Genomic DNA, 20,942 nt, shown 5'->3' with positions numbered 1-20,942 from the left:
GACCGAAATTAGTCCGGAACCTACCACCACTGCGGCGTCCCTCACGGCCCACGTGTCGCTTAGTGACGTTAAACACCACAGTTTACACTTTTACCATCGCAAGGTTGTTATGCATATCTATATAAATAAAAACAAAGCCACAACGACACACTAAGATATATGTGTGGTGTGCAGCAGTTAAGGAACGTGAACCAAGGATTATATATATATATATATATATATATATATATATATATATATATATATATATATATATATATATATATATATATATATATATATAACGGGGGCTGCGCCCGAAAGAATTTGAAGCGATATGGCTAGTCATCAGTACGTACAGAGAAAACACGGACAGAATATAATTACACTCATTCTAATTTATGTGCATTACTGACAGCACTAATCAATTGTACTATTGAGTTAGCACCAATTCACTCTCTGGGCAGCGAATGAGAAATCGTGCTGAAGCAGATGGGCTTGCGCCTCAAAATTAACACACAATAGATAGTGGAACTGACGGTGCGCGTGCGCGTGTGCATGCGCGAAGATGAGACGATTACAGCTTACGTACAGCGCTGCTCTCCGGAGTCGAGCTGGCATTCATCTTCAGCCAACAAGTCCCCGCAGCCCGCAGCAGTGTTTAGGGGACTTCCATGAGAATCAGCCTCGTCATGGGAACCGCCTATGGAGTCACAATTAAGATCGCAAGCCCTACTAAGTATGTTTACGCAGAGATCCCCACCATAGGCTGCTTTCATCTGCACGCCGTGACGGTGAGGATCATTGCGTGCGCAGCCGTTATCGCTCCCGGATAAGCGAGTTGTGTTTCCATTACTGGCATCAAGCTGCCGCGCATTTATATATATCTAGATACGCGCCTATTGACGAGCGACCCACCCATTTCCCTCCGCAGCACCTGTGGGGCGCGCGGGTAATGCGCCCATAAAGCCCACATCCCGGAGGCTACCGGGCTGTCGCGGTGCGCGCGTGACCGCAATGGACAAACAGGAGGAGCCCACCCGGCCTCGTGCGACGCGCCACTTATATTCGTACCTATACGCGGGCTGCGCTCTCCTTCTGCCCTGGTGCTGGTATCCGGCACCGAACCGAGCGGAACGCCGTATATGTTGCTTTGCGTACACTGCGGACGCGAGTGCGCAGCCTGTCACGTATTGCCGCCGCGCGCACCTGCCGCCGGGAGTGAGGCGATAACGCTGCTCTCGGCTGGGAGCGACTGTGTGCGCGCAAACATAAAAGTGGACGCCGCCGGAGGGCTAGAAGCGGGGCTGCGCCGTGTCGAATGTGTCTCCGAGGGTCTCGCACCTTCTTAGGTAGCGCTACGCTAGAGCAGCCACCCCGAGGTCGTGGATCGTGAGTTCTCAGTCACAGCGTATATCTGGCCCGAATGCGAACATGATCGCGCTGCCAATGCTGTTGCCGATCTGTGCTGCGGAGCGCAGTAGTGCGACTCGAGTCAAGTCAGTCAAGGAGGCGGTAACCCTATCTTTACAGGGGCCATGAAAACGGCGTTGCCGAGTTTCGAAGCCGGAGCTGTTACTATGCGTTTATTACTTTTTGATGTCTGGCAATATGAGCTGGGCAGTGTGGTTCATTGAACCCCGTGAGAGGTCAGGAGAGGCTCTGAATTAGCCTGTAGAAATGCCATTCCTGAAATAAAGAGCCTCACTTTCGGTTCTCTAAGTCACGTTCAACTGAGCAGTTCGCACATTAGCTAAGTGGGTCTTAACAGCGCGTCGTAACCGTAACTAAATAACAAGGTCTATTGCGCATGATTGGCGGTGGCCTTACGGTATGGCGACGTCGCCGGCCCGATGAAGGCTACCATTTTTTTATGCTCTCGACAACCTGTCGCATACAGGATTATATATATATATATATATATATATATATATATATATATATATATATATATATATATATATATATATATATATATATATATATATATATATATATATATATATATATTACTTTTGTTGTGATACACTACATGCACTCTCTTCGCACCGTAAACTTAAGTCGGTATGTGTTCTTTAGAATATTTACCTATATAAATGTTAGACGAAACGCGACGTACCGGGTCCACTTTATTTAAGATGTTTATTGAGAAACAACACATGTTTTTAGGATGGCGACCGAAAACCAGATTAAGGTGGCACCAGAAGGCTACTACTTTGTCAGTGTTTCGGTCTGCATCTTCAGGTCTGCCAAGAACTCAGAAGAGCTGCGTCAACATTTAGTTAAGAATTTCTCACACCTTTTTTTTAAAGAAAAATACTGCCGTGAACATTAACTAACACTTCACGCCGCTATGATATTTTAATCAGCTATAATAGTCCGGAGCCGTTTCAGTTGTGCGTGTCATGGCAGACGTTTATAGCACTTGTTAATTACCTTCAGGCGTGAGCTATGTGGTCCGGTAAAGTACATCTCATGGCCTGTGTCGGTTGACGGCTTTGCCACTAATTGCTAATGCGTCGGCATTAGAAGACTTATTGTGAAGAACAGCCGGTTTTCGCCGTAGTGTTTCGTACAGGGTTTTGTATTTTGCAGAGGAGTGTTGCTGCCACGAGAAGAAACACCCAAAAATGACTGACTTTGTGATAATCACTAATCAGTAAAAATATAAAAAGAAGATATGGACAATAGGTGAAGCAAGCTGTTAAAAGCAAAACGAACTAATGGTGACGCATAGTCATCGCATATGATTCTTAAGCGCCTGCGTAATTTTTCCATCGTTATATCTTACTTTCTTCAGAGTGCTCCTATAACTCGCAACTGCTAAGAATCAGGTTTAAGCAGGGCTGGCTCAATGCGATAAACTAATGCATACTGAAAAAAAAAAAAATCAACGCTGTTGAGATGAGCTACAGATGAGGTTCTCATTTTTTGTGGTTTGTATATGTCGTTTGTTTCTGTTTTCTCTGTTTTGTGTGCGCTTGATATGTAAAACGACTGATAGCGCCTTTTTCTGCCTCCTGGTAGATTTCTCTGTTCGAATTTAGCCACAGACTGCCAATTCCACTTTTTGTATGCGCCTCTGGTACAGTTACACTGGGATGAACGCGTATGTGAGCGCCGTAATCGTGGCGCATTCAGGCTCACGGAGTCCGCTGTCACGTGGTACTTTTTTTAAACTTCGCGAGCTTTCATTTTTGACGACTAAAAATGGCTACGATAAGACTATACCTCGTCGAAAACACCTGGATTGTACCATTTTCACAGCGCTTGACAATTTTCCTATTCACATCAGAGCGTTAACCGCAATGTTTGAAAAGGTAGTTAAAGTCGACTAATTAGTCATGCAGGCAAAACTAATAAAAAAACACGGGTGGGTACATTACATAACTCCTAACAAAACTCATTTCATTTCAGTTGAAAGAGCGCTTAGGTTTATCTTTCTTTAAATCTTGGTCCCTCTTATCTGGGGTCTGTGATAAGGTGTCTGTGCGAACGCGAAATGTCAAACAGGCAGTAAAACTAAACGCACTTGCTCGCAGTGCCACTCGCGTACTCCCAAATTCAAACTATGGGGCATGTACTACACGATGGTGCTGTGTCCTCTTTACGGCTTCTACAGGGGTGCCTCTATGCCTGAACGGTATCGATTCACCCTAGTTGCAGCGATCCGGCACCAAACGCGCTGTTTGGTGACACAAAAACAAAGGCATGGAAACAGCAACAGAGCTTCCCTGTGTGCAGTACACTGTGCCTACACCGTACCGGTGCGCGCACGTGCGCAAGCGCGCAGCGCCGGCAGTTGGCCTCGTTCTGACTGCTTCCGGCCTGGCTCCTTCAAGCCGGACGAGGAGGACGAGAAGCCCTTCTGAAGCGCCCCCGAAAGGAGCCAGGCTCCATTAGAACGCGAGGCGTTCTTTCTTGATTCCTTTTGGCCGCGTTATGCTTGCAGCCCATTGTCCTGCCGCTGCGTGGTGGCGAGCAGCTGCTAAAGCGCTCTTTTGTTTCCTAGAAGTGAGTGTCTCTGAGAAACTGGTCGCTTCACGGCTTCTTCTTCTTCCTCTGTTCATGCCAGGCCGGCCGGCTTCTGTGCGTCGCTGAGCCGCGGCGTGTTTCTCCTCTTCAGTTCACCGCGCTCTCTATAAGTGTACGTTGTGTGTGTAGTAGGATGCCCCGTTTCGGTCTTTGCTCCGTTGCATGCCGTAGTACATCCCGAAGTTTTTGTCGTGCGTACGAAGAGCGAGCCGGAACGAGACGTTTAGGCGAGTGCCGCCGGATTTGGAAACGGCTGCTGTCAGAGAGGGGGCGATTAGCGCATTTCGGGACGCGTGACATGTGGCGCGAGCGAGCGAGGTGTATACCGGTGCTGGGAAGAGAACGGTAATTTCTTAGTCGTTCGTGTTTTTTCTTTGTTTTCTTTTCCTTGGTTCACTCGGTGTCTGACTGCTTGCTGTGCTTTGTACTTTGCTCGTTTCGATTCGAGCCGTTCCCCATCGCCGAAAAAAGGTCGGCCACGCACCGCGCGCCACGCGTAATGCTCTATTTGCACCATGCACAGACAACTGTGCGACGCTCCGTTGCTGGACAGCGTGTGATTGCAGGTGCTCTTCAACTCGGCAACTTACCGGCTAGAGGTGTGCAGAGGAGCAGTGTCTTGGGCTCTTGGTGTCTGCCCCTCTTCTTCAGACTTGGAAGAGAAATGGTCTTGAGTCGCGTAGTGAATTTTCCCATTGCACGCTTCTCGGTGTGTGGCCATTACTGCCTCCTTCCGCAATGGGAAAGACAAAGGAACACAAATTACTGCCTATCATGACGCCAGGCGTAATGCCTATATCACGGCATGCTTAGGCCTACGGCATAGCTCCTGGTCATTGAAACACTACCGTATACGCGCTGAAGCCGGCGAAGTTGGCTTGGTGAAATATGTCTCAAACGGCTTGTCATGTGCTTTTCTAGGACCGTCCAATTATGATGAGCTACTGATGGATGAACACCAATATTTCCATCTATCTCGATGTCCGTAAATACGGCGACGAGTTTACCGTGCTCTCGTGTGCATATTCGTCTCAGTGGTGTCTGTCGGGCTATTGAATGCCACGCTAGAGTGTGACGACATCGCTAACGCATTTTGATCATACACCTATTCCTCACCACCTCTACCATTACGACCACATATAGTCGTCGTCATCATCATTACTTTACTCAGTCGGCAACCGTATGCTTCTCTCCTGGCTGCCAACATAAAATGTTCCGCTCTTAGGCTCTTTCTCTCTCTCTCTCTCTCCGTCTTTCTCTAACGCGGATGTATGGACGGACGCAGGCTTTCCCGAACCTCGATTTCTTATTTCTGCTCGGTGCCCGGGGATTAGACAAAGATGCTTACATTCAGTTCAGGCAGTAATCGAATTTAAGATTTTTTTTTTTTACAACCAGAAATCAGACAGTGCAGCGTAATATGTGCAGACATATGATGTGTATCTTCAGTTCTTATTTCTTCAAGACATCCATCCTTGCTGCGATCCATTTAGGCAGCGACACAGTGTAAAAAAAAAAAAATAAAGATCTTTTACCGCGCTGTTATGAGTTCGACGCTGAGGGAGGCATTATACAGCAGCGAAGGCATGCCTTATGATTGTTAAATTTCGCAAACATGTATGTGTACGCGGTATTGTGTCAGAATGCAAATAATGCCATCCTGTTGTAAAACAAGATAAGAAGTGCATGCCATGTCCTCGTCACGCCTTAGTGCTCATTGAAACAATGTATCAAGCGTTGGCATCGCAGTCACCACGCGTTGGCTAAGCGCGCATTTCAATAATAAAAAAAAAAAAAAAACATTCATTAAAGACAAAAGAAAGACCTGCGGACGCCGCCTTGCCCTAGAGGTGGTTGCGACGACGCATATTTTGCATGCATATACCACGGACAAAAAACAACACCGAGCGACCACCTCGAGGCGGAGGTCGCTCACACACAGTCTGCGCACCGCAGACTGTGTGTGAGCGCACCGCTCACGCACGCACTCAAAAGCACGCATGCGGCGAGCGCGGACAACGCTGGACGGCGACACTTCCTCGTGCCACCAGCGACCCGTTCATTGTTCCACGTACCGCCAAAGTGTTCTTTGTTTCCAGGGCGTCCCCGCTGGCGCGCACCTCTGCATTCGGTATCCGCGGGTCATTGTGGTTTTTCTTTGCAGAGAAGAACTGGTGGGGGGGGGAGGGCAGGAGGGGGGTCTATCCCTTCGTCGCTATTCGTCTGCTATCATTGTCCCTCTGTTTTTGAGTGCCCAGACCCCGTTGGTTCTTCGCCTTCTTCTGCGAGTCTTCGAGATGATGCTGGTATAGGGGGCGCTGACGTCTACCCCATGCATGGGCGCGAGGTTGCGCCCAGAGCTGAGCCTACAACCACTGGCGATCGTCCTTTCCGAATGCCGCTACGGTGCTGTCCAGGGCCGTAAAAGCCGGGATGGCTCCATTGCCCTTGTGTTGTTTTCAGTTTTGAGACCGTAATCGCGAAGCAGACGGCGTGCCGCTCCTGCTCGCTCGAACTGCAGCCGTGACGTCATTGGTTATAGGGACATAAAGGCGGTTGCGAGCGCGCAGGAAATCTAAAGGCTTTCGTCGCTTCATTCTCCCTCTTTCTTAGTCGCCCCTGAGAAAGTTTGTAGAGCGGATTCCTTTTTTTCTTAGCCAGTCTAACTCCGGTCGGCGGTCGTATGCTTGCAGACTGCCGCCTTTTCGCACAGCGTGCAGTCTTTTTCCGGTATGCAGGTGCGCGGTCACAGTAGTCTGCATTATGTAGGGTGATATTGATAATGCTTTTCTTTATATATATATATATATATATATATATATATATATATATATATATATATATAGGCTTGCGCGCACCAGAAGTGCAGCATCCCCTTTAAGTACATCGTCACGCCATGCGATCAATTTAATTATCCGAACCGGACACTGCTCTACAACTCCATATTAAGCGACTGCCCAACATTTTGCCATTCGAAATGTACGAGATCTGGGACATATAATCAGCAGCGCGTAGCAGTGCTGTAACTTGGCTCTCGTATCGACGGCTTCTATAGATCTGAAGACTTGTCGACTCGACCCCGGTCCCTCTATTCTTTTTTTTTCTTCGCGGAATCATGCAATGCAGTGTGTTGACATCTCCTTTGCGATCAAAAGCACATTTAAAATTAAGATGCGTGAATGGAAAAAGCGTTCCGTGCTCCCTCTATTGTCATCTCAGGTATATTACGGTAATACCAGGTGTTTCAAGAAATTCGGTTACTAATCTTTAAAGATAGGACTTTTGAGGTCTCAAGACGGCTGCTTTCACAGTTGTACGGGTGTTGGAGGGTATCATTAAGCAGAGAATTGATGCTAATTATTACGCTTTTACTAATTTCTGATAATTAACTTTTTAACGATTACAATAAGGCATCAGAGATTTGTAGCCGGTCACTATCAATAGTAGAAATCGTGTTTTAGAATTTTAGAGATACGACTGCTCTCGGTGCAGGGGATCTACAAGTTTTGGATATTTTGCGCCAAAAGAATTGCGTCGTTTCAAAAAAACACGGCTTCATGCTCTGCCCTTACCGCCGTCAATCAAAGGCGCATGTGCTCCGTCATCTTCTCTGTGCCGTGTGAATTTGAGCTGCAGCATGCAACGACAAACACCGCAGTGCTGGTGGGACACTGAAGGTGACGATGCATTTTAAAAGGGATAGCCCCTAGTCAGCTATATATATAGCTGATATTTTACACAAAGGGTGCAACAAAAACGAACTCTGTGCGTTATAAACGAATTCAGTGTTACTGCTTATAAGTAAGTAGATAATTAAGCGATAGCGTTATGGCTCGTTTTATCGAAACGCCGTCAGCTTAATAGTAGTTTGGTTTGGGTTGGGTAGGGTCTGATGTCCCAAAGTGACTCGGGCCCTGAGAGGCGCGGCGTCTTAGTGGAGGACTCCGGAAATTTCTACCGCCTGGGGTTCTTTAGCGTGCACTGACATCGCACAGCACACGGGTGCCTTGATTTTCGCCTCAACGAAAAGCGGCCGCCGAGGCCGGGACTCGATCCCGCATCCTTGGTAACAATAGCTTAGCGCCGTTACCACTGCGCCACACCGGCCGGGCAGTAGTAGCAGTAGTAGTATAGTGGTCGGTACCGCTTGTCGGAAGTAAATGGGGGCTGCGTAAAGAAACTTGCGTTATTGTAATTTGTGCTTCTAGTGATTGATGATTGTTTGGTATGTGATATGTGATGGCGAGTCGATAAAATAATTGAAATTATAACTAATGAATTACAGAAATAAAAAAAAATTAAAAAAGACGGTTGAAAGGTACCGAAATGCCCAGAATTAAAAGCCGATGCTTGATTATGCTAATTAAGGTAATTTACTATGCATCATTGATCAACTGATGAATTAAATTTGAAAAAAAAAATAAGAATTGCATGGGGGGGGGGGGGGGGGGCTTCAAAGGTGTCAAAATGCTCAGAAAAAGCGAATGCTTGATGATGTTAATAGGGAATATTTAGAGTGTGATTGATCAAATATGTAATTGAAATAATTGAAAAGCGAAGAAGTAGAAAAAAGGGGCTCTAAGATGTCAGAATGCACAGATTGAAAAGCCAATACTTGATGATGCTGATTAATAAAGGTGAGAATAATTGATAAAGTAAATAATTGAAGTAATTGAAGAAAGGAAAATGTATTCAAAGGTGTCAAACTGCTCAGAACGGAAAGGAAAAGTTTGCTGATGCTAAATATCGGTGTATAAAAAATTAAAAGAAAAAAAAAGAAAAAAGAACTGGTTCCTTTTCATCCGAGACATTCTTGCAGCCTCTTGCCATCTGCCATTTACTCGTGCTGTTTAGAAGCTCGATTTCAGAATCTGAGCGTAGTATTTTGAAAGCCTGTTAGGTTCCCAGTAAAAACGGCTCCAAAAATGTCACGGGGGAATTGTTTTTGAAAGCAATTTGAGAATTCTCTTAGCAGTAAACTGCACTGACCTTGAAGTGTACGCACTATAGCGCTATTGGAGCTGACTTTTTGTTGTACGATCAGCAATCACTGGCATGGGCTATAGTGCAGCGGCTCATTTTGAGCCTATCTTTTGTCTCTCAGCTTGCGCCCTCAGGATCTCTCCGTGCGATCCTTTTAGGAATTCTTTAGGTCAGAAAGCATTACAGCGTGCGAAGTGGTGTTGGATGCCGTAACCTTTCTTTGCAGTCATGTGAAGCATCGATTTCAGCTTCGATTTCAGAGCAGATCAGTGCTACTTGACATAATTTCAGCTGTAAAACGATTGGGGTTTCCGTCGCTTATTGTACTGAAAAATTGCAGTCGTAGAAACAGATAGGGGCACCACGACGCCGCTTCCACGATGCCGCTCGTTGAAAAGGATAAGAAGCGGAACATTTCTGAGGAGTTAATGAGCTAGCATAAAACTACGATTCTTCTAAAACTGCCCTCCCATAACATAACTAAATATATGTATAGATTTAAATGAAAATTTTTATTTTAATACACTTGTATATATTTATATATCGCAGAATGAAAACGACCTCAATCCGTTTGTACTGGAAATGATTTAGCATTTTGTGTTAAAACAATCGAGCGAAGCTTCTCACAATGCTTTCGTACAACCCTCGTAGAGAGGTTGATCGTGAGCTTGCTATTCGTTTTTTCTTACGATCCTTTTTTTTATATACATTTTACAGGAACCAGTGGCAGCGTGGTGGTGCGAGGAGTTGGAAGCAAGGAGCCCTATGCGCCGCCATGGGAGCCGAGATCCCCGTCTGGGTGGGCGGTGTCCAGAAGTGGATCACAGGAGTCGGTCGCAGGACCACGTGCGAGGAGGTCGTCCGTGCGTTGCTTGCCTCTGGTCGTTCCTCTCGCAAGTCCGGTAGCCATACCTATCACGGTGACGCCCAGCAGTACGCCCTGGTCGAGGTCTGTCCGAGGGGTATCGAGCGCCGGCTCGAATCCGACTCGCGCATCCTCAAGCTGTGGAACAGTGAGGACGACGTCCGGCTGAGTCTTCGGCGCGTCCGCTGTTGGTCCTCCACGACGTCTTCACCCACTTCGGACTCGTGTATCGCCGAGCCACCTCGACACCATCACCACCACTACCACAGACGCCGGCACCACCACAGCCACCACCGGAGAGCCCAGGCGTCCGGTGGCTCGAGCTCCACAACAACGACGTCGTCGAGTGCGTCGCCGCGCCTTCTTAGGACAGTTCACCCTAGGAAACTGTCGGGGAGCGCCGGTGCACTGTCGACACAGCAAGGACAGCATGGACAGGAGCCCGTTCTTCAGAACGAAGAGCTGGCCGAACTCGTAAAGCGGGTCATCTGCCAGGGTGAGACCCTGGAGCGACAGGCGGCGCTGCTAGCCCGCCGTAACGCCGAGATCGAGCACCACGAGGCCAAGATGCACGCGATGCGGGTGCGCCAGATGGGACCGGACTACATGCTGGACGGCTACAGGCCGGAGGCGTCCGAAGAAGAGTCCCTTCAGACGTACCAGGCCACGCTCGAAGCCTACGACCGAGTCCTCCAGCTCTGCCGCCGCATCACTGCTGAAGAAGAGAAGATACAGAGACTCAGCGCCGAGCTGCGTCAGTGTACGTGGGAGCAAGAGGAGGAGAGGCGGCGCTCCCAGGAACAGCTGAACGCGGCCAAAGAGGAGCAAGAAAGGATGGAAGAGCTCTCCAGGTCTCAAGAGGAGGCGCTTGAGCGAAACGAGCGGTCCTTGAGGGAGCTCGACCACCTGCTCGAAGACAAGAGGCGGATAGCGGGGCAACTAGAAGAACAGTTGAGGTTCGTCGATAAGGAAGAAGGAGAGTGGCTGATGAGACGAAGTCGACCAGTTGAGCCACCCAGGCCGGCCTCGATCGCTCAGGTGCACACACCCGTCCCAGTCGGAGCGTCGTCGTCGACGCGCTGCTGCCTGGACGTGCAGGACTCGAGTTCAGACACAGGCGTTAGCTCCATGTACAGTTTTGAGGAAGTGAGCCACGTTCTGGACACTTTAGTGTGACGGCGAGACTGTGCATAATGCTTTTTTGCGCGCTTTGCATGGAAAAGAAGGCGTTCATGTTATCCTCTTGGGTCACCTGCGAATCCGGATATTCGGAGTCTGCATAGCATGACTGAAACATTACATTGTTCCCAGGGCAAGTTTGCATCATTAAAACTAAACTTTATTTGTGATTTTGCAACATATTGGTAACCTTTCCTGCAGCCAGGTGGAAACATAAATCTTCCGTTAGGGACCTGGATTGCATTAAACCGGCGTTTGCCGGCATCTCAATAAAGTTATACATACATACATACATACATACATACATACATACATACATACATACATACATACATACATACATACATACATACATACATACATACATACATACATACATACATACATACATACATACGTACGTACGTACGTACGTACGTACATACATACATACATACATACATACATACATACATACATACATACATACATACATACATACATACATACATACATACATACATGCATACATACACACACGCACGCATACATACATACATACATACATACAGACATACATACATACATACATACATACATACATACATACATACATACATACATACATACATACATACATACATACATACATACATACATACATACATACATACATACATACATACTTACATACATACATACATACATACATACATACATACATACATACATACATACATACATACATACATACATACATACATACATACATACATACATACATAAGGACCTAGATTGGCTCAGACTTCAAAAAATAGAACCATATTTTTAGCGTTTTTTTTTTCTGCAGCGCACATTCTCTCATCCTCACATCCACAGCGAAAAGCCCAATACCGGAGTAAATTAATAAATGGGAGCTGAGCAAGTGATGTGTTTGAAAGGCGTTTTAGGTATACTTTTTTTTTTTAAGTAATTCTCTTCAATCACAGCATGCTTATAACGAAATTCTGCCTCCTACACACGTAGAAGCAGTGCGTGCGTGCGCTCTGGAGCCGATCGACCTTTTAGGATTACATGAATGCTTTTCTTTTCTTTCTTGCAGTATGAGGGAATGCGATGTCTTTGTTTTCATTTCTCGCAGCGGCCTCTTGGCACGCCTTCGTGACGACGGACAGAAAACCAGTTGTATGGACTTGTGTTCACAAACAGGTGCGATGTTGTGTATAGTAATGCAGGAAGAAAAAAAAAAAGACTGACAATTCTTCTCAGCCCGGTGTATAAGCGTGTAATTATGGAAGATGTATTTATGTTTATGACCTAAGAATTGAAGAGAGTTGTGGCTGTAACTCTAAGGGACATTTATCTCCATAAAATAAATCTTTACGTTGACATATTTAAGACAATTGATGTCCTGTGTTTTTCATTCTTAATACCGCGTTGCAAGAGCTTTCGAAACACATTTTCGTCAATTCCTCGTTGCTGGCCTGTTACGAAGGTATGTATGCACAATGCACGTTATAACATACTACTACTTTTGAGGACCTGTAAGCAGTGATGTTCTTTCTGAAGTGAAACTTGATGCGCCCTCGTCATTAAATTTACCAGCTGATCCGACCTTCGAGGCACACAGCCAGAAACGTCTGATGATTGAGCGGCGTTGTAAAAGTTGACACATTGCTTATATAGGTATATATATATATATATATATATATATATATATATATATATATATATATATATATATATATATATATATATATATGGGAGAGGCCTTCGCCCTGCAGTGGGTATAGTCCGGCTGATTATATATATATATATATATATATATATATATATATATATATATATATACCTATATAAGCAATGTGTCAACTTTCGGCAGGCCTTCGCCCTGCAGTGGGTATAGTCCGGCTGATTATATATATATATATATATATATATATATATATATATATATATATATATATATATGTGTGTGTGTGTGAAGGGGGAATGAGGGTGCTCGTTATAACACATGAAGGAAAGGAGCCAACAGTCGGCGGGGCCAAGGAAAGCATTGGGGATTGTAATTTGTCTTTTTTTCTTTAAATTTAATTTAAAAAAAAGACAAATTACAATCCCCAATGCTTTCCTTGGCCTCGCCGACTGTTGGCTTCTTTCCTTTATATATATATATATATATGTATTTATATATTAGGCAAGCTCGCATACCGTCTTTTTCTTGAGTAAAAGCTACAATTTCGGAGTGCGTAAGGCTTCGCAGGATATTAATACGCATTAGAAGGTAATGACGAGAGCTCGCACTAATCTTACGGAGATTTACAGCTTAAGAGATGGCATAAATGTTCCGCAGTGAGAAACCGACCCTCCAACTTGGTTACTTTTAGCAACGATGGCGTACCTTTGACTTCACTTCAATTTTTTTTTTTTTTTTTTTGTGCGCTATCGGTGATTTTTCTTAAAACCATGAACACTGTCTTCTATACAAAACGGGACAGGAAAGTAAAAAAAAAACAAAAACAAATTTGCACTCGATTTTATTTCGCCCCGTTTTAAATCTTGAGCGCTTAATGCCCACTGAGAACTGCCCTGTAGCCAGTACGGTTTTATCGCGTGTCGCAACAACGCACTCTAAGAAAGAGCATAAGGGCATCTCACACTTATACTCCCCAGAATCCTCAACGCGTATACTCCTTCACTGGTCGCCTATACGACAGCACGTCTGAGCCCAGACAGCGCTTGCGCTTTTGCAGAGGGTTCAGTAGTGAGCTTCTCCAGATAACGACGCCATTGGATGCGTTCCTCCCTCCTCTCCATGACGTCACGAAGCCACGTAGCCCAATGGGAAGGCACATACGCCTCGTCCTGGACCTAACGGACGCTTGGAGAGAAGACGCGGCGGGTACTAACCCACCAAATCCTAGATTCGAAAAAGAAACGGCAAAATCCGCCCTAGCAGCAGCGCCTCCTGCGCGTGGGTAAGCGGCAAGCGAGGCAGTCCTCTGTTGATCCACTTTGACCATGATCGCTGGCCAGGTCCGGCTAATCCCTTCTTCCCACGCCGGGCGAGCGCCCCAGCAGAGCAACTGCTGTCGTCTCTGTGCCGACGGTCGAGCCGGCGACACAATATCACGAATGAAGCATAGATCCCATCCACGACCCGGGCCGTCCGTGTACGCGCCCGCTTCTCTCGCAACCCGAAAATTGATTTTCATTTGGCTCCCCGGGTCATCCGCGCATCAAGCCGGCTGCGTGATCTGCAGAGGCGTCGAGGCCTAAATGGGATCACAAGTTGCCCGTCGCTGGGCTGCAGCGGGCGCACCGGGGGGAGGCTAACGGTCTGGCCCGGACCACTCCTCCGGTTCCCCGCCAGTTGGCGTATATAAGCTAAGGACCCGGTGGAAGCACCCCACACACTGGCGTCTGCCGCGCCCCGAGCACGACAGCACGCAGGAGAAGTCGCAGTGTAGCCTTCGTGTTGAACGCGCATTTCACGCTGCTGACAAGACACCGGAGAAGAGGCCTGTCAACTCCAGCACGGAAGCCTTCCAAGAGAAATCTGTCAGAGAGCCGGAAGGAACGAGGTTGGCGACGAGTCAGCGCCTGCAGAAACGGCCCCAGCAGACATTCCTGCCCTGCACGCAGAGATGCGGCTTTCAATAATATGGGTATCCTGTATCCAACTTCTGTTGGCTTACGTCACCATAGGCGCCGCCGGTAAGTAAATGGACTTCATTTGACGTTTTTTAAAGTGCTAAAGTGCTTAAGATGAGCTCCGTGCCTAGAAAGTCGCACAAGATTGTTTTCTTTTTGTTTTTTTTTTTTTCAACGGAAACTTGTTTGCGAACGCAGTTTGCTGTCATATGCTACGACTGCGCCATAAAAACCAATGTGTCCGCAGGTCCTACATCGGGGTGGTTGTAGTTTTCTGCTCTTTATTATGAAAAACGTACCCCTTATCTTTTTATGGCAGTCTCAACCATACTCGGTACCGGTGCAGGACAAACGTGAGAAAGCACGATTTTGCTGCGCACTGGATGGTTGGGTTATTCCCATCAATACGTTAATAACAGACTCTTCCGATATTCAACAGTAGCCTCCCATTCAAAAGAGATGACCAAGAGAGTCGAACTACATGCCGTCAAGAAACTTTTGTCACGCCACGTTTCGTATGGCTTCATATCTGAGGTCACCACTTAGGGAAGAGTGATGGTTTGATCTGGTTTGTAAGATTTAACGTCCCAAAGCGGCTCGGCCTATATGAAAGATGCAGCAGTAAAGGGCGCCGGAAATTTCGATCACTTATTATTTAACGTGCACTGACATCGCACAGCCCAAGAGCGCCTTGCTTTTCGCCTCCGTCAAAAAGCTGCCGGGATTCGATCTGGATCTGGAGGTACAGAAGCCGGGCACCCTAATCACTGTGCCACCAAGGCGTGGCTGTGAAGATTGAGCTAGAATGCATAACAATAAGAGGCAGCGCGAACAGACAAGGACGAACACTACACAACAAGATTGGCACTGAGGAAACAGAAGTTAAATTCACACAGGTTGCTCATGCTTAGGTGGGATATGAAAGAGCCCAGTGGAGAAGAAATTAGGTTAACTAGAATCTTGGTTTGGGCCTGTTGGTCAGAAGGCATACAGAAGGATGCATTCTGACCAACAGGTCCAAACCAAGATTCTAGTGAGCCAGAATTCCTGTGTTACAAGAGGTACGCTCAATTCGCCGCAGGCATCCGCAGTGGACCCAGTGAAGGCACGTGGACGCATTAAGGAAAAATGCGCATGCAAGCTTCTGAAATTCGCACATGCAACATGCGTAATGCATAGGCCAGGAACGCAATTCGGATATTGTCCGCGCGAGTGCTATTCCCCCATAAAAGCATATATTACGCACCCTAAGTGGACGTAGTCAAAAACAGGTGGCCATTAATGAAAAACCGATGGCACTAAACCATGCTGCCATGTCCTTGTTCCGATGTTCAGCCTACATGTTGACTGGCTCTTTTCACGTGCGGCAGACAGCAGGGGAAGGTGATAGTTACACGGTCGGATGGGTTTATGATGTTTGCAAGGTTACGCAGGTCAACAGCCACTAGTGCAGGATAGAGTTATTTGGAGGACGATATAGGGGTGGCCTTTGCACAGTAGCGGGGACAGTGAGCGCCATGGTGATGTAACTGAATGATAAATGGGGTGAGTTTTAAGGAATGAGTTTGTGAAAATTCTTAATACTGCGTCTGCAGCGTCCACTAAAATACGCCAGAAAAAAACAACAACACCAAACCGCGGATAGGAAGGTGATTTTTCGCCTGCTGCTCGGCGTTTGTCTGTCAAACTGCTAAAACTTCAGGTAACTGCTAGTTGGCAAGCGGATAACCTGAACCCCTGGAGAGGCATATCGCCCTACTTCGTTTATTTTTTGTGCGAAGCGTGCACTATACACGACGCAGCTGTACCAATTTTGTTCACCGGTTGTATATCGGATTTCGTTAGGTGAAAACGGAAGGAACTGCTACGTAAGAACGATCGGTGCATCTTTTAGCTATGAGCCAACCCGTAATTTACCACAGAAGGGTGCCTGGGTTTTGAAACAGTCAATGAAGGGGCAGTCCCCATTCTTACAGGGATCTTACTTCCACTCTTAAATGCCGGCACTCACGAAAATTTCAACACTATGTGGCATTATATATGTCCAAAATTTGTGAGGATCGTTTCCCCTCATAACCGTCATGGGCCTCTACCACTGTTGCCAGATTGTTTAGCAGTAGTGATCAGTTTCAAGCTTAAGGCAAACGGTGTCCATGAATATATATAAAATCACAGTTTTTGATATCTATGAAGAACTTTCACGTCAGGTCCATTTTCTTTCCTCTTTGAACTAATTAAAATGCAAAATTTCCAATGCTCCTTCACGAAAAAACAAATTTATTACCCTGATTGGCTTTCCAGCTTCATGACGTGACAGCATCGTTGATTATTTTATTTCTGCATTTCGGTAAAATGGGATGCGATTCTAGGAACGTAGAAATAGCCTTTCGATATCTATCTCTGCAGGAGACCAAGTGACCATGGCTGTAAATACGTTCATAGGTACGGTGATGGAGAAGCGTTAAGGTTAATCGCTGATCGGCAAATTTAACAAGTATTATAGCGGTAGAGACACCATATTACAAGGTTGTGCAAAGCTTGTCACGCGCTTCCTTTGTGTTTAAAGACCATCATAGTCAAGTGTTAGACTCAAGGGAAGCGTGCAGAATATTTTAATTTATTTTATGTGTTTGTGGAAAATGCTCGCTCTTGCATTCCGGACCTATCGCTAACGCATTGACTATGACGTAGGTCTACTGAAAAAACCATAATCAAGTATTTGTGACGTCATTGCAGTTTTCTGGCGTAAGAGACGATGCTGCTGGTCAGCTCGTTTCGGCTGTTCTTTTGCACTCTTAGCGTTCTCACAGTTGTAACGCACGGTCACTGTAGCCAAAATAATGATTAATGGTAACGGCGCACAAAAGGGGTGCCTCGATCAGTGCGATTCAAAATATATACTCGCAAGCATTTACGCGCGCTGCTTCGTAGCCAAAGCCTCTCCCGCTTTTTAATTTTTTCCAGCCGCTCTCATAGTATAGGAATTTGGGCAATATTGTAGCGAAGCGAGCGACCGACATCGGCCCTGCTACGAGCAACAAGTTGTCGGAGAACAAGTTGATGACAGCTCTTCGCTGTCGACAACGCCATGTTTCCGAATATTTCGCATTGGCGCGGCGTGAAAGGATCGCCAAAAGACACAAACATGTTTACGGATGCAGTTGACTATAGTGAACTAGATACAGTTGACCAACTCTTTGTGCACTGTGACTGCGCCATGAGAGCACTGCGGAGTGAGCAGACGAGCGCCTGCTCCTTGACGTTACGAGTTTTTGGCCCACGGGACATTTCAATGGTATGCCTTCTGTTTCTTGACGTCAAGTAAAAACATGGCAACTATGAACCGAAACCGAAACTGCTACACACTAATAATAAGATAATAAATTATTTAATGGAATTTAGGGCTTCTAACACCGTGCTCTAAGCTTACATAATCACTACGCACTATTTACAACTCAAAAGCACAGCACAAAAATTTGGCGTCCCTACCCCTTTAACAAGTAACGCTGGTATCTATTGAAATGAATTGATAGGGTTATTTCTTGAGCCTTAAAAAGAGAAAAGTGATTTTAGGAACAAGCAAAAGATAATGGTATTCAAATGAAGCCTAGAAGAAAACGATGCGAGCAGCTCATTTAGTGCGTAGATCCTCAATGTTACCTTAGAATAACGGGGTAATCTTAGCAAGGGGCGGTACAGAGTCGGGTTGCAAGATGAGGAGAGGGCATTTCTCTTGCAGAGGACATGGATGGGGCGAGGAGTGGGAAGAACAAACGTTATTCCATGACATGATTAGGACTGATACGCGTAGAAAGAAAAGTGTGTAGATGACTTGTTTACGATGATCTCGTCTTCAGGTCATGAGTCCTTCTACGACGAGGACGCGTGGTCTCCGGGCGGCGGTCGCTGGGGAGACATACAGAAACGCCAGGGACTCATACCGTTCCCCCGGGTAGGAAGGTCCGCGGCTATTCACGACCTCAACCCTGACGACCTCATTACCCTGGACACGGACTCCGCTGCTCCAGGTGGCTGGGCCTTTCTGCTGCTCCCCTACAAGCGCCGTAGCAACACATTCACACCACGCATCGGACGCAAACGCAGGTACACGACGTAAAGGACATGATTTGCTGGTTCCGCTGTAAACAAACTGCCGCGAAAACAAAGCATACGCAGCCCACAAATATAGGACCGCGGCTGTCTGTGGTATAGCAGTGGGATATATTGCGGTGTAGGAGAATGTAAGCATTTATCACTTTGTTGTATGGAGACTGCCAGTATTGGATCCATGTTCGAATTGTCCTCGCAGGTCTGTGGGGCGGCTCGACGACGGGGTGCACAAGGATGACGGCGGAGTGTCGCGTTCCCGACAGGCGGCCTGGACCGACCTGGACTGGTCCTACTCGCCTCTTACGCGCCAGCTCGTGCCCGTCGTCCGCAACGGAAGGGGAACCTTTGTGCCCAGGCTAGGTACGCTGGTGACCATAGCTGCAACGCACAGGCACGGGCAATGCGAAATTTATTCAGCTAATGTAAGCGCTGCCTGCATAAACATTTGCGGCGGTGCTGTAGTGAGCGTGCTATTGCGTGTTTGCCTCAACGGCAGAATAGCCGATGTTTGTTACTTACGGCATCAGTTAGAAGAAATCGATTTTTGTGAGGGTTCGGATTCAGTTGCAGACAAAAATAGCCTTAAGGCTTGTATATATCTCCCCATTAGAGATTTAACATACCGGAGAAGTACTAGCGTAGACTTATACCAGCGCCGGCTGCACATACGCCTTTCCATACGCACGCACAGGAATGGTTCAGTAAATCGGTATACGCCTACATTGGTATGCTTCCGCTATGGTAAATGTCCGTAGTTACTCCACTTCTGTCTAGTAATAAAATGGAAAATGATATCCTGTCCCAGAAACCGTCTATGGCGTTTTCTGAATATTGGAATAAAGAAAGTGGATTGTTGAACGTAGCCAATTATGTACACGGGGTACAAAAAGTTTTTTATGTGTGTTAGGCGACGCAGTACAAGAACAAACCATTGTGCGTCATATTAGGAAGACATGCTTTAAAAAAATCAATAACTTAAGCCCTCATAAGGCTATATATAGGAGATTGTTAAATTCTTTTCACGCTGAACCCTTATTTGCAGTATTATAACGCTGAATGACTGCTTAATCGTTTAGGGCGAATTGGACGTCGCAGATTTTTCACGTGATTGAGCAGTATATACATTCTGTGCATTTTAGCTGCATGAAGAGCTAAGATCCGCAGTTAAGTCGCCAACCCATCTGCACAGGCAAGAGGAGGTCCCTGGGTGGCGGCTACGGTGAGGAGGTTGACTCCGGCTGGGACAGCAGTCTGGAGCTCGCCTCGTTCATGGACGATCCGAAGCGCGGATCCTTCACACCGCGTATCGGACGCGGCGCCTTCACTCCCAGGATCGGCAGGACTCCATTCACACCGCGCATAGGCCGGTCAGCCGGGAGCGCCGACAAGAGCTCGGACGCGGTAGGCGACGACAAGTCGGCGCTTCCCTCGTCTTCGTCATCCACATCAAACTCCCAGGGCAATGCTGTTTGAGTGACGAAGTCGCTGCGAGATGCCCTCTGTCCCCTCGCTTCCGCCCCTACGATGGCCCGTTGATCTGGAGGAGCCCCGTCCGTTGAGCCGGCTCCGTCCTACTGGGCAAAAGTGTCGATGCTCATAAAAAAAAAAAAAAAAAAAAAAAAAAAGAGAGAGCAGAAAACAATGTCAAAATGGAAGTTTCGAAGAAAAATAAAGAATGGTCAAAAGCATCGAAAAGGCGAATAAAGGCCTTGTTGGGAATCAACGAGTGTGATGACCGCCACTGCAATGCGCATTGAATAATAAAAAAGTATACCTTTGCACTGCCGTGGTATGACTGTTTTTGCTATATATGCATAACAGGGTGAAAGGGGCACTCTGTCGCAGCCATCAGTAGGCGTTTGATTTGTTTACCAGACATACTGCACAATGAATTTTCAAATGACTTGTTTCTTACAAACTTCAAAGTCGTTGGAACGTCAAAAAGAAAAAAAAAAGAAGAAAATGACGGCATTTTGCGAGCTGAGATAAAATGGCTTTACCAGACATTTTTTTTTTCTAGGCTTTTGGATCTTCTGCATTCTGATTCCACGCATTCATTCAAAGAGAAACAGGAGGACAAATATTTGTGACTATGAGAGTGGAGTGAAACTTAAATTAGCTCATTTCGATCAGCTGAGAAATATCTGTGAAGAATGTC

General features: G+C 46.4%; 2 protein-coding genes across 2 annotated transcripts in view; both read left to right on the top strand.

Moving 5' to 3' along the window:
- LOC146190608 (ras association domain-containing protein 10) overlaps positions 1 to 11,374 on the top strand; it is a 58,640-nt gene extending 47,266 nt beyond the window's left edge. Inside the window, exon 2 of the mRNA XM_084601003.1 lies at positions 9,715 to 11,374. Coding sequence (XP_084457129.1) covers positions 9,773 to 11,038 — 1,266 coding nt within the window. The 5' untranslated portion in view covers positions 9,715 to 9,772 and the 3' untranslated portion in view covers positions 11,039 to 11,374. The remainder of the gene's footprint in view (positions 1 to 9,714) is intronic.
- Positions 11,375 to 14,610: 3,236 nt separating this feature from the next.
- Positions 14,611 to 20,403, top strand: LOC146190607 (uncharacterized). The gene is made up of 4 exons (XM_084601005.1): positions 14,611 to 14,737; positions 18,532 to 18,778; positions 18,984 to 19,144; positions 19,974 to 20,403. The coding sequence occupies exons 1-4, from the start codon at positions 14,668 to 14,670 to the stop codon at positions 20,255 to 20,257; spliced, it is 762 nt and encodes a 253-aa protein (XP_084457131.1). The 5' UTR covers positions 14,611 to 14,667; the 3' UTR covers positions 20,258 to 20,403.
- Positions 20,404 to 20,942: the final 539 nt, after the last annotated feature.

The sequence above is a fragment of the Amblyomma maculatum genome, chromosome 4, assembly GCF_055883805.1.
Source record: "Amblyomma maculatum isolate TAMU_Amacu chromosome 4, ASM5588380v1, whole genome shotgun sequence".
Lineage (NCBI taxonomy): Eukaryota > Metazoa > Arthropoda > Arachnida > Ixodida > Ixodidae > Amblyomma > Amblyomma maculatum.
The sequence above is the reverse complement of the archived record's forward strand: the minus strand, read 5'-3'. Positions and strand labels throughout refer to the sequence as shown.

Bases quoted from the DNA above. Each gene is read 5' to 3' on its own strand.
- LOC146190607 (XM_084601005.1), top strand. From the start codon at position 14,668: ATGCGGCTTTCAATAATATGGGTATCCTGTATCCAACTTCTGTTGGCT. The intron at 18,779-18,983 runs GTACACGACGTA...TTGTCCTCGCAG, and splicing joins CGCATCGGACGCAAACGCAG to GTCTGTGGGGCGGCTCGACG. The intron at 19,145-19,973 runs GTACGCTGGTGA...CCATCTGCACAG, and splicing joins AACCTTTGTGCCCAGGCTAG to GCAAGAGGAGGTCCCTGGGT.